At 40.3% G+C, this 13529-nt stretch overlaps 1 protein-coding gene across 1 annotated transcript; it reads left to right on the top strand.

The window, feature by feature from the left end:
* Positions 1–3239: 3239 nt before the first annotated feature.
* On the top strand, positions 3240–13183 carry LOC121278447 (transcription factor Sox-7-like). The gene is made up of 2 exons (XM_041188890.1): positions 3240–3613; positions 11981–13183. The coding sequence occupies exons 1-2, from the start codon at positions 3385–3387 to the stop codon at positions 12844–12846; spliced, it is 1095 nt and encodes a 364-aa protein (XP_041044824.1). The 5' UTR covers positions 3240–3384; the 3' UTR covers positions 12847–13183.
* Positions 13184–13529: the final 346 nt, after the last annotated feature.

Consider the following 13529-nt stretch of genomic DNA (forward strand, 5'->3'; position numbering starts at 1 on the left):
CCCAAACTGTAGTGGTGATGTTGGGAATGACATTAAACAGGAAATTAGAGATGCATGCAATAAAGGAACATCTGTAATTATGGGTGACCTTAATCTGCATATAGATTGGGCAACTCAAATTAGTAACAATACCGTAGAGGAGGAATTCCTGGAGTGTATATATCCTGTGGGATAATGGCTACCCTGATCAGATCATTTCACAATGTGTATCGCACAAACTCATGAATAGGCCCAAGGCCTTCAGTTTTGGCCCTAAAGAGTGCCCAGTCTACCTCAGATTATCCTGGAAGGGCAAGGTATCTCAAAAATCTGAGCAACAGGTAAAGCTAGCTGTCTCACGCTGCTACAGTGCATTAGCAAAACGAGTGGTATTCGCCACTCAGAGGATGCTGCCTTCGAGCCAAAAGGAAGTTCTGCCTATCACACAAATCAGTCACATGGTATATGAATTTCAGAGCCAGTGTGATGCCAGGTATGTGGGCTGTATGTCCCAAAGACTGGTGGATCGTATCAAACAGCATGTCCCTTCCACTCTTCGCAATGGGCAAGGTACAGACCGTCAACTAACCCGTACTTGCAAAACTCAAAACACAATGTCCAACATTAGATGTGATTCCATGATCAACATTTGCTAAATAATCCTTACTGTGATAAGAATTACGCTGACAACCGATTTAAGATTGCCAGTTGGTCTCGCAGTGTGGCACATTTGCGTGTACTGGAAGCTACATATATTAATACACAAGGCCCTGTTCTCTACAGACAGAAAGAACATGTACACACATTGCGCCTGTTTCAGCTAAACTAAATAAGTGATGGTGTTGCTGAGAAATAGCAATAACATGGGCTCCAGGAGGAAATCCACCAGGAACCTGGGTATGCTCTCCCACCCCTCGCCACAGTCTCTCCATTTGCACATGTGTGACACAAGGTCCAGCAGCAGTGTGGGAGGAGTGGGTGGAGGCATCCAGGTTAGGTGGTAGGCCTGACTGTCAACACTTCTTGCAGTTTCCATCACTTTCCTACCCAATTTGTGCTTGGCTGTAGAGGAGAATCCAGCACCATGTTCGTTGCATACACAAAACCTCTGTAATAAGCTGGTAAAGTGGTTTCAGTGGGATGGGAATCAGCTCCAGTACTACAACTAATCCATGCACGTGGCTATAAAGTGAGTGAGAAGTGGAGAGAATGTGAAAACTGGAATGCTTTGGTAAAGGGGCAGATCAGGAAAGAAGAGAAACAAGATCACCTGCTCCATAACAAATCCAAATTTTACAAGTTCACAGACACCTTGGCTCAGTGAGTAAAGGTCCATAGGCTCAACTACCAAGGCATACAGACCAGCAAGACCCCATAGTCTCAGGTGAGTTTTCTGAGCTGAGAGGGGAATGCAATGGGGGTGCTATAGTTGGCCAAGGTAGCAGAAAACTGGGCAGATTTCCTCATTAAGAGGGAGAGGTGGAAATTAGGATAAATGTTTATTAGATGAACGCTGGGCTTATTACTTCCTCTATTAGTACCTCATCAATGGAGACATAGGACTGCGACAAAATTATGAATTTCTGTCCTTTATAGTTGCAATGGCTAGGGTTTAAAATGGAGGTAACTCTTTCATTAGTTCCAAACTGTAAGACCCTGTTCCTTCTCCTGGCACAGAACATAAGACAGAAGACAGTAAGACTGCAAGAAAGAGTAGCTCTGATTGAAGGTAACTACAGTTCCTGACTTTTACTTTGTTACCCTCTTTTACACTATTTCAAAAAAAAGTTTTTTGAAGCATCCCATCCTTTCACCCAATGGCAGCAACGTGAACCATCTACAAACCACAATGCAGCCTCTCACCAAGGCACCTTTAGCAGCACCCTCCAAACTCGGGACCATTACCACCTAGAAGGACAAGGGCAGCAGATGCATGGGAGCACCGTCATCTGCAAATTCCCCTCCAAGTCACACACTATCCTGACTTGGAAATATATCGCCATTTCTTCGCTGTCACTAGGTCAAAATCCTGGAACTCCCTCCCTAACAGCACTGTGGGTGTACCTACACCACATGGTCTGCAGCAATTCAAGAAGGCAGCTCACCACCACCTTCTCAAGGGCAATTATGGATGGGCAATAAATTAATGCTGGCATAGCCAGTGAATCCCACATCCCATGAACAAGTACATAATGAAAAAAAGGTGATTATTTTTCAAAACCCTAATTTAGATATTACACAAAATTTATGAATGGTCTTGCTCAAAACACAATCTTGTTGTAGAGTGGTGAATTGGTGAGAACCAGACCTAAGGACCTGTCAGCAATCAATGCCCAAGTGGGCATTAGCAGAATAAGCTTTACTTCAACGAGTTTAAAGTTGCACTGATGTATACTTTAAATAAAATTGGTGCACAGGAATGATTATTTTAGCGAATGTAATGTTTGGGATCCGATGGCTTTGTTTTTGTGATTTGGAATGTCACCTGAGTCCTAAATGGATCTTTCCTTGCAATCATTTCTGCCCACCCTGTACTCTTTTCTTTTTCACTCTGCCTCTCTCATGTACACGTATATGCAGCTAACTAGCTAGCTAGTTAAATAACAACAACATAAAATAGAACAAACAATTACAATCACAGAATCACACAGTGCAGAAGAGGCCCTTCGGCCCATCGGGTCTGCACCGACACATGAGAAACACCTGACCTACCTACCTAATCCCATTTACCAGCACTTGGCCCACAGCCTTGAATGTTATGACGTGCCAAGTACTCATCCAGGTACTTTTTAAAGGATGTGAGGCAACCCGCCTCCACCACCCTCCCAGGCAGCGCATTCCAGACCAATGAAACTGTTAACAAACAGATGAAATTCCACATAAGGACATCATGCGCCAATTTTGGATCATACAGATATAATCAATAAAGTAGAAAATTCAACTTGTCCTATGCCCAAAATCATAAAAGCAATATTAGTAATATATTCACAACTGAATGCTGCTATAATAATGTGCAACAATGCTTAAAGAAGCTGGATTTTACTGAATCCACTTCAGTTTAATACATAGTTGGAAAATAACCTGATTGAAAGTTTAAAGACTCTAAAGGAAAACTTTTTCATTGCTCTGTAGTTTTACATTTGTTGCTACAAGTCTGAGCTGTTTGATTGCAGAACCTGTTAAGGGAGGAGCTTCTATTAAAAACAGCCTCATGATCATTGGTTAAAATTGCCATCAACTGACACCAAGGGAATAAATGAATCTGGGACTCTCTTCCTGATCTGGGAGTTGATCTCACCAGCTTTAAGCATCAACAGCACTGTCATTTAATCCTACTCACTTTTATATACATTTCCAAAAGTTGTACGGAATTTTTTTTTGATTAAAGTGATCCGACCCACAGTGATGGCTACAATAATGAGCCCATACTCATGGACAGAGGGTCTGGACTCTCCTGCTGGCGAAGGAAAGCCAAGGGCTGGGCTCACAGCTCACGAATCTTCAGGCAGGAACAAAGCTGAGCCACGAATCCGGAGACCCATGAATGCATTCATGGTCTGGGCTAAGGATGAGAGGAAACAACTAGCAATCCAAAACCCTGATCTACACAATGCAGAGCTCAGCAAAATGCTGGGTGAGTATACATAAATGCTTTTTTTTAAAATATAAATTTTAATTCTGATTAAAAAGTGTCTAGCAGATTTTATATATGGAGAGAGAGAGAGAGAGCAAAAGAGAGAGGCAGAGAGAGAGAGATTCTTAAATTTTAACATTTACAGAATGTGTTTTTCAATTTTGAGTTATAAGTTTGTTTAGCATAAATACAAGAAAACTATCTGAAACATTTAAAGGTGAATTAAATACCAGTTTTGTCACAGGATAAATCTTTACTAGTCTTTTTATTTCTAAATAGAAAGTGCCACCAATTGGTATTTATTATGTTAAAATAGGCACAAATGATTATGAAGTGTTTACATCTGACTAGGCAATAAGCTAAAAGATTTCTCTTTGATAATTAATATTTCATTTCCTACCATAAGATTTTTTAAAAAAAAACTAAGATAAAAAGTTATAGAGCTCTAATTAATTTTGTTTTTAAAAAAATTGGATATGTTGACACTTAACTACTTGTAAGGACCATTCCGTGATTCTAAGCTTCTTCATTTCAGCATTATGTTATACATGAAAGAAAGATAACATATGTAATTACATTTCTTTACCACCAAAATGTGAAATTATTTCAGAAATGGAATATGTTAAAATGCATCAACACTCTGCTAAATTTTGCTGGCTTCAGGACAGAACAATTGACCAGAAAACCTTGTTAGAGTTTAATTTGCTTGGTAGAATTAAATAGGGCTTTTTATGTAGATGATTTTTACATTTGGCTTTTTCAAGAAAGTACATTTGTTTCTTTCTGTAAACCTGTATCAAAACATGAAAGCACTTGAGCAGTAGTTTTAATATATAGTAAACATATGCAATCAGTGAACACTAATGAATTGTCCTGCTTTATTTGATTGAGAGCCATATTCAACTTGTTGGAAATCACATCCAGTCCGAGGTACTGCAGTCACACTGATGTTGAAGTGATCCAGTTGATTAGCTAGCAGTGTTTGAATCATCTCAAGCTAATTCACCAAACTAAAAAAAAAATCTTTAGATACTAATTTCAAACATCTATAGCTGGTATGGTATTTACAGAGTATCCAGTGATTAACTTTAATTTGAGGTTCACATGGTATTGGCTTATACCAAATTTATTGTCTGATGCTTTCAGACAGAATCTATCAAAATGATCTCATATCAAAGAAATAAATAACCAAGAAAATGTAAAAAAAAATTAACACATGAAATAGTATGATGTGGCCTTCCTCCAGGAGACTTCTGAGGCTGGGAAAGTTTCTAACAGAAACAGGATTGGACAGAATGGATGGCTAATGTGGTTTAATCTTAAAAATCCAACAACGAGAATGATAACCCCTCTTTTTGAAGGAGTCTGGTAATATGAACCAATGAGAAAATAATTATTCCAGATGAAGTATTTTCATGGTAATGAATTCACCAGTCTAATTTCAGATGAAAATACGTATTTTGCATGGGTGATTAATTTCTTTCTGCTCTTTTCTTGAAGGTTCCCATTCTTTTTAGATGTTAAAGGAGACTTATAAGGATGTTGCCAAGACTGGGAAATTTTAGCAATGAAGAAGGATTGGAAAGACTGGCATTGTTTTCTTTGGAGCAAAGGAGGCTGAGGGAGATTTGATTGAGATGTAGAAAATTATGAGGGGCCTAGATAGAGTGGATAAGAAGGACCTATTTTCCTTAGCAGTGAGGTCAATCACCAGGGCGCCAAGATTTAAAGTAATTGGTAGTAGGGTTAAAGGCGAGTTAATTTATTTTCCCACCCAGAGAATGGTGGGGAGCTGGAACTCTGAATAAAAGGGTGGTAGAAGCAGTAACCCTCGTTGCATTTAAAAAGCATTTGGATATTCACTTGAAGAGCTATAATCTACAAGGCTACAGACCAAGAGACGGAATTAGGCTGGACAGCTCTTTTTCCGCTGGCATAGACATGCTGGCTGATTAGCCTGCTGTGTCATAGATTTCGATGATTTCTATGAGGATAGTCTCACCAGCTGTTTGGTATTTCACCCAAGTAGTCATTCTTCATGAATGACACTACAGTGTGACTATCATGTAGGCTATTCAATCGCCAAGTGCATCATAGTGGACAGAAGTCTTGTCCTTAGCAAAGTCCATACTAAAGCATGATTTTGCAGGAGTAATTTAATGATCAGGTGTAGGATAGCTAGCTCACAGATATTGAGCCTGATTGTGGTGTGTCCGTTCACTGATTGCTGTGACTAAAATCAGTACCAATCAATGAACGCACCTCGACCTGGTGTGCTGCAAATGATTTTAATCAGGTCTATAAGGCTGAAAACAGCAGTAAAACATTGTTGGAATGAGCAATTTTTCATTCATTCATATGGGAGCTACAATATTTTAATGGTAGTGCTCAATTTCAGAATTACACCAGGCTCATTCTTGAATGGATTACTTTCTACCAACAATTCCTTCATTCAAAGCACAAAGTGGCAATCAGCAATGTAGATATTTTGGGTCACGTTACAGTCTCCTGTTTTGATTTAAGTGGGCAAGTAAATTTAAAAATCCATATCGTCACCCCTAAATGGATGTTCTTTTAATATAGCCAGAAATGTTTTAAATTCTAGAAACAGCTTCTTAGAATTCGAAAAAGGGAGACAGAAATATGCAAATTAATAAATGTATATTGTTTTGGAAAAAATATAATTGCTACAGCGAAAAAGAAGAAAAAAACAGGAAAGAGAATATTTGGGGATAAAACTGGGAAGGAAATGTCCAGATATTGGACTATTGTCCTCCATTGTCTTAGTAGTTAATATCACGATAATTAGCGGGAGTTTAGAATGGTTAAATCCCAGAATACATAAACTGCAAAGAAAGAAAACAGGAAGAGAGACTAGGTTGCTTCAGAAAAGGTAAAAGTAGTTAAAAGAAATGATTCTGTATTGACATAGGAGGAAGGGATTATCACTAAATTTGCTTCTTTTTGTGAATATTTACAATTCCCCCAGTAGATGATTTCAGTTATTTTTCAGTGCTACTGTAAAAACAAAAGAAAACCATAGAACACTATGAGCAATTTAAGGAAATTTAGGAAAGCTTTGAGCTTCAAAATGATACTGCATAATTCCACAAAATGAGTCAAAAAGATAGATGAGATACCTGTGCTATTTTGAAAGGCCAGCAGAGGTACAGTGCTTTTTCCGGTATATTCATAAAAGGAGATTTTGGAATGTGGTAAAATGATTTATCAGTAGTCAATCAATTTCTCTCTTCCTTGTATCCCGTATCCAAGATATCAGCTCAGATCTTCAAAAGGTGATTTGCTAACTATAGCCCAACTGATTTGGATATAAAAATTAGAAGACTCATGCTAATTCCAGGAGAAATGTGAATCTTATATGTATTAAGCACATAATTTGAATCCCCTTATCTGTTCTGTAATGGGGTCCAGGAGCTCAATTACCAATGGAAACAGCATGGGTTTTAGGTGATATAAAAGTAATGTTTTCTTCCTTGTCTTGCTATCTCATTGCACATGCACTAAAGTCCATTAGTAGAAAGTGTAGCCCTAAATGTCATCATATATAAAATTCACTCTGTGACTCAGGTGGCTGTATTTCATTTAAGCTTTGCTTTGCTGCTGTGTGCAGAGTGGAGTTACTGGGCTTTCTCAGTATATAGCTGAAACCTCTGCTTTGCCACATTTAACTGGAATAAGTTAACAGAGCTTTATTGACCACAGTCATCAGGAAAGTAGAAACAATCCAATAGCAGCTTTGAAATCTCTGGCGAGCTTATACTCTGAAAACAAAAATTAAAAAAACTGCAGATGTTGGAAATCTAAAACGAAGACAGAAGAAAATGCTGGAAATAATCAGCAGAATTCAGCATCAATGGAGAAAGCAAATAAGTTAATATTTGATGAGATGAGTTAATGCTTTTGGGGGTGGACCCCTTACCAATTCATCTTAAAACTTTAATTCATTTATTCTCTCCACCAATAGTGACTGATCCACTACTCCCAGCATTTTCTGTTTGTGTGTAAGCTTATTCGGGAATTGTCAGTTGTGTGAGACCCAGGCATTGGGAGCATGGCACTTATCCCAGTACAAAATCAGTTAAAATAAAGACTAAATTCAGCAAAACAGATGAGGAATTTCAGCAATCCACCTGCTTCTGTCACGTATAAATTGAAGCTGTTTATGTGGGATCTCAATCAGGGCAGTGCTCCATTTTGCCAGGGAATCCCCCTGCACCCGCCAGGCTATCAGGCCACAACTTGGCCACTGACCATCCAGTGGGGTTGCCGCTCCACAATGACACACCAGCAGCTGTGGCCTTTTTAATGTTAAAATGTTTAAAATTTGCCTCAGAGTGTGCCTCCATCTTGAGGATGGTGGGGCTGCCAGTGTGTCATTGCTGACAGGTCCTTAATTGGCCCTCGAGCCTCGGGAGCTCACTCAACATCTATAATTGGATGCCGAGCATGCGCCTTGGCCTCTAACTGGCTTCCTGGTCAAAGATCAGGTCAGGCATCAGGTGCTGACACAACATGAGGTCGGGACCCGGAAATTCCAACCCTACAACAAAAAAACAGCCATTAAGTCGGGGTAGAAACTTTTTGGGAGGTTTTGCTCTCTGTAAGCTCATTCACTTGGATTGTTCAAACTGTCAGCTAGAGTCAATTCAGGTCAGGAGTGCCAACAGGAGTCAGGCTGCCAATGATCAAGTTTTAACAATAAATATTAGTTAAGCTACTACTGACAAATTTTCAACTTCTATTGAAGATTTATTTTTGGCAGCTATTTTGTTTGCCCTATATGGAGTAGACATTTTCTCCAATTTAGATGCAGTCCATTTAACAAAGTCCATAGAGTTTTAGAACACATTTGCATGAACACTGTTTAAAGTCCAAGGATGCGTAAGAGCATTGGTGCAGTTTAATTGGCTAAAATGATGCAGTTTTCCAGCACAAAGCATAGGTAAGCTACCTGTCCCTTCAGGATTGCTACCTGTATTTATAAATACCTGTATTTAATGTAGAATACATCCCAAGGCAGTTTCTGTAGGTGCAAGCATAGAAATAAGTGAACAAAAGGATAAGGTAGGTAGGTGGCTGAAGACATTGGGCTGGACTTTCATCCTCGAAGCAGGTAGTGGGGAGCTGGGGAGATTCCCAGCTTGGTCTTCTCGCCTCGGACAAAGTGCCCGCAACAACAGGATTTACATTGTGGGTACAGGTGCGAGCTGTACTCAGACCAGCCAACCCAGAAAAAAGTCAACAGGTGCCACAGGAGTAGCCAGGTGCGGAGCCCCATCTCAGTGCTGTGGGACGTCATCCCTGTTATAACAAAAACAGGAAATCCCTCTAGCCCTCACCCCTCACACACTCCCCTTGCCCCATCCATGCCACCTCATGACCCCGACCCACTCCCCCCCATGGCCCCTCATGCCCCCATGCCAAGGTGTGCCCCCTACCCATCCCCTATGGCCCCTCATGCATCCCATGGGGCTAAGTTGTTTCAACAGACTAATAAATGTATGGGCTCTCAGCCCAGCCTCCTTACATATTAACATTGTTTGATTGATAAGTCTAGCTCTCTAATCTCTGCTGTTAATTTCACAATGTTTATTTACACAAGGCACAGAGGTTTCAAGTGCTTACAGTTTCAGCTATTGATACTTTAAATGACAGTTGACATTTTTATTGGGCTGTAGTAAAAAGGAGTTTTTTTTTAAGAAAGTGACAGGTTATCAAAGGATGACTTTTTTTTAACACATCCTCCTGTCACCATGGTGTCCATGCAGTGTAGAGTGAGTGAATGAGCATGGAAGTGCCATTGATTGGCATGGGAGGCATGAGGGGCCACAGGAGGTCGGTGGAGGAGCATAGCTTGGCATGGGGTGGTGAGGGGCATACCTTAGAAAGGGGACATGAGGAGGGCCTTTTGAAGTTACTTTACAGAAGATTAGGACATGCCTATCCATACAATGGAGCCGGCCAGATCAGGAGTGCAGGATGCAGGCACATGACCCAAACTAGCCTGCACCCGTAAAAGGCACTCTTGAAAAGCAGAAACCCCGGGAATGGGGTCAGGAATTCTGGAATTGGGACCCTCCTGCTGTTTTTAAAGGGCTCCCTAATCATCCCAACTTGGTGAAAATCCAGCCCTTTGTTACTAATGGTAGGATGAAAGGAAGCTATTGTGTACAAGGGCCACAGTCAGAGAGCCACAGGATGGTGGAGAGAATCTGAGACTGTAGAGATAGGATGAGTGGAGGACATGGAAATATTTGAAGATGAGATTTAAAATTGAATATGTTACTGAGATACATTAGCTGCCCAGCCACAACAAATGGAATAGAATAGGTGATGAAAGACAATTTTGCTTCACTCCTCTTTCAATGGAGAAAGTTTCAGTGAGTTTCCCATTTAACATATATTAATATTGGACTTGGAATATGCATCCCTGCTAAAATATATTTGGCCATGTGCTCCCACAGAAAACAACTTTTTCATGAAAGCAGTAAGAGGCTGTAAGGTCAGAAGACTTATGGAAATGGAAATGGCTTCTTTTGTATGACTAACCTGTATTCTGAATGGAAATTCAGTTATCATGATTGACCTTCACCAGCCTCTCAGTCCTTTTAACATGGGAACAAGGCCAAGAGTGACAGTAGAAATGAATGTTTTGGTCTGTTTCCACTTGTTACAGATCTTAAGAGCTTTCCTGTCAGGCTTTGAACCTGAGAAAAGTAGACCTTTAGGTACCACGTGCCTTCCAGTATCTTCCCATTTGGCCATTCATCCTAGGCAGTGAGTAGCAGCAGGTTATTTGTCCATTGCATGATTTACAGCTCAGCCCAAAACAGTGGTCATCTGAAACCTACACAGGCTGACTATCTAGCTGGGTCACTGGACAGCAATCAGACAAGAAGAGCACATGATTTTTCTTCTTCCTATCCCATAAGTGCTGAGGCTCCTTATGCCCACCAGCTGAGGTCAACTTGCTCAGCAAAGATCAAGAATCAAGCCTTAGAAGGTCTTGTATGGCTCAACATTACATTTGTCAGTGCACCTACATGCCAGGTCATTTGGAGAGTTCCCTATTGGTGCCTGCTGGGAGAGCAAAGCAGACTTTTGTTGGTAGACACAGCACACACACAATACCCAATAAGGCTGGCAGCATCTGTGGAGAGAGAAACAGAGTTAATGTTTCGAATCCGTATAACTTTTCCTCACACTCTTCTGAAGTCATACGGACTCGAAACGTTAACTCTGTTTCTCTCTCCACAGATGCTGTCAGACCTGCTGAGTTTTTCCAGCGTTTTCTGTTTTTATTTTAGATTTCCTGCATCCACAGTATTTTGCTTTGATTACATACACAATGCCCCTCATTTAGGCAGCAGAGAAACTGTCACCATTTTTGTAGATCAGGCAGTAGAACATAATTTATTGTATTTTCATTCATTTTGAGGTTTGGAATTCTATGGTAGTAATATCGTGGGTTCTGTTTGCTTAAATAGAAGAAAAAAATAAAATTGACAGACATTTTTTGAATTTCAGTAAATGAATAAGATATTAAGTTTAGAATTAAATAGGTGCCAGTAAGAATTCAAATCGCAGCAATGATTGGAATTGTGAAGATGCATCCTGGATTGAAATGTCAACAGAATTGAAAAGTTGTTAACAATGTTTACTGAAGTATTCATTGAGCATTTTAAAACCACAGAAATGAAAAATAACTTTCAAAAACATAATATGCAAAATCAAAATATCGTAGTAATGAAGCCACAGTCATTGTTAATAACTCTTACCTCTGTTGAGACAAAATAAAGCAACTTTTTCAATCAAATTTTGTTAATGTCAACATTATGCTATCCCACGTATTAAATTAATTTTTCTGTTCCAAGCCCAGTTGACAATGCAGGCAGGCGGGTTCTAAATTCAAGCTAGCCAACAGCACAGTGCACGCAAGTGGCCTCTGGAAAAGTACCTGGCATTCGCTTAGTTCTGCTCTCTCGTGTCACAATCAGGTTAGATTAGCCTTTATTTATGCAGGGATATGTGGCCAGAAACCCTGACTCACAGTGCAGTGAAACATCTATGCCAGCCATGGTAATTTGTTAATCTGATTTTAATTTCATTTTATTTAATACAATTAAGTTGACTATTATCAAGGTTTATTTTTTTTTAAATGTCATAGCACTGAGGGGAAAAAATATCTTGGGTACATTTCAAACATTTTTAAAAACAATAAATATTTTAGTCTATAAAAATATTCATAATGGAACAAGTGAAGCCATAAAGGAATGATGTATAACTATGAGTTGTAGATAAATATGTTTTTGCAACTTCTGATTGAAATCATGGGATATATTTTAGGCAAATCATGGAAAGCACTCAGTCCTTCACAGAAGAGGCCTTTTGTGGAAGAAGCTGAAAGATTGCGAGTCCAGCATATGCAGGATCATCCTAATTACAAATACAGGCCACGGAGGAAAAAACAGATCAAACGTCTCTGCAAACGTGTAGACCCCAGCTTCCTGCTCAACAACTTCCCCCATGATCAGCCTCCTGTCCACACTGGAAGAATGTGCAGTAGACCTCTGGAGGAGGAAGAGGATAAAGGCTATCCACCAGCCTCAAGACTTCCTGCAATCAGGAGATTCAGGGAAACACAGACAACAAACAACAGCTTCGACAACTATGGACTACCCACTCCTGAGATGTCCCCTTTAGATGTGATTGATTCCGATCACAGTTTCTTTCCACCTCCATGTACAGAAGATTCACCCTCTCAGATGAATGGAATAATGTATCGGTCAGATTACAGTCAAAGCCCCATTCAATGTGGACATCTCAGTCAGATTTCAATCCCCCAGAATAGATCTACCACAATGCACCCTGCAGCCAGCCATCCTCCACCACCTCCTTATTATAACCGGCTCCAGCATCCAGCCTTCCAGTCCATGAACTCAGGCACATCTGTCCACCTTTCTCCCCCTCATGACCACCATCATCTAGATAACCTGGAACATATCAGCCAGGCTGAGCTTTTAGGAGAAGTGGACCGCAATGAGTTTGATCAGTATTTGAACACCTCTAGTCATCTAAATCAAGCAGGGATGGTAATTAATTCACATCTACCTGACGTCAGTTCATCTGGAGGCACAAGTTCAGAGAGGAGCCTTATATCTGTGTTAGCAGATGCTACTGCAGCATATTACAATAGCTACAGTGGCTCCTAGACCAAACAAGTGACCTGAACTTTTCTGAGTAACAACAGTATTATTTACAAAGATCGCTGGACATTGAAATATCCTCAGGATAGCAAAATATAGTAGTAATGAAGGTCCGCCAATATATTTATGTAAATAAATTCTTAAGACACTTTCAAAAATCAAAAACCTACTTGACTCTGTCCATCTCTTTCCATAGCTCTTTATTTTCTGTAGCTTTTCTGTTTGTAAATAGTTTAAGACGTATTTAATATCCAGTGACTTTTTAAAAATTGTTGGTTTGTAAGCCTTTACACTCTGAATAAATATAATGGATAATGAATTTATCTCTGAATAAATTCATAAATATTGGCCTTTTCACCTGTGATTGTTTTATTGCAGCCAAAGCAAACTGGGCCAGGATTTTATGGCCCCCTCCTGCCCGGCAGGATATTACAGTCACGGCAAACTGAATTAGGTTTAAATGGCTCGCTGCAACCGCTGGGGGAGGGGGGGAGGTGGAGAGATACTCCGCAGCGGCACTGTAAAACCCTGGCCCTGGAGTTTGCCCAATTGAAAAAAAAAGTATGCCCATGGGCAGCAGTTTCCCCCCTGTGGGGGCGGTGGGGAGTGGAGGGGGGGGTTGTGCGGGGGTGGGCGGGTTCCCAATCGGCACCCCCGGTCGCGAGCATGCCGCCATTTTATGTGGGCGG

The sequence above is a fragment of the Carcharodon carcharias genome, chromosome 5, assembly GCF_017639515.1.
Source record: "Carcharodon carcharias isolate sCarCar2 chromosome 5, sCarCar2.pri, whole genome shotgun sequence".
Taxonomy (NCBI): Eukaryota; Metazoa; Chordata; class Chondrichthyes; order Lamniformes; family Lamnidae; genus Carcharodon; species Carcharodon carcharias.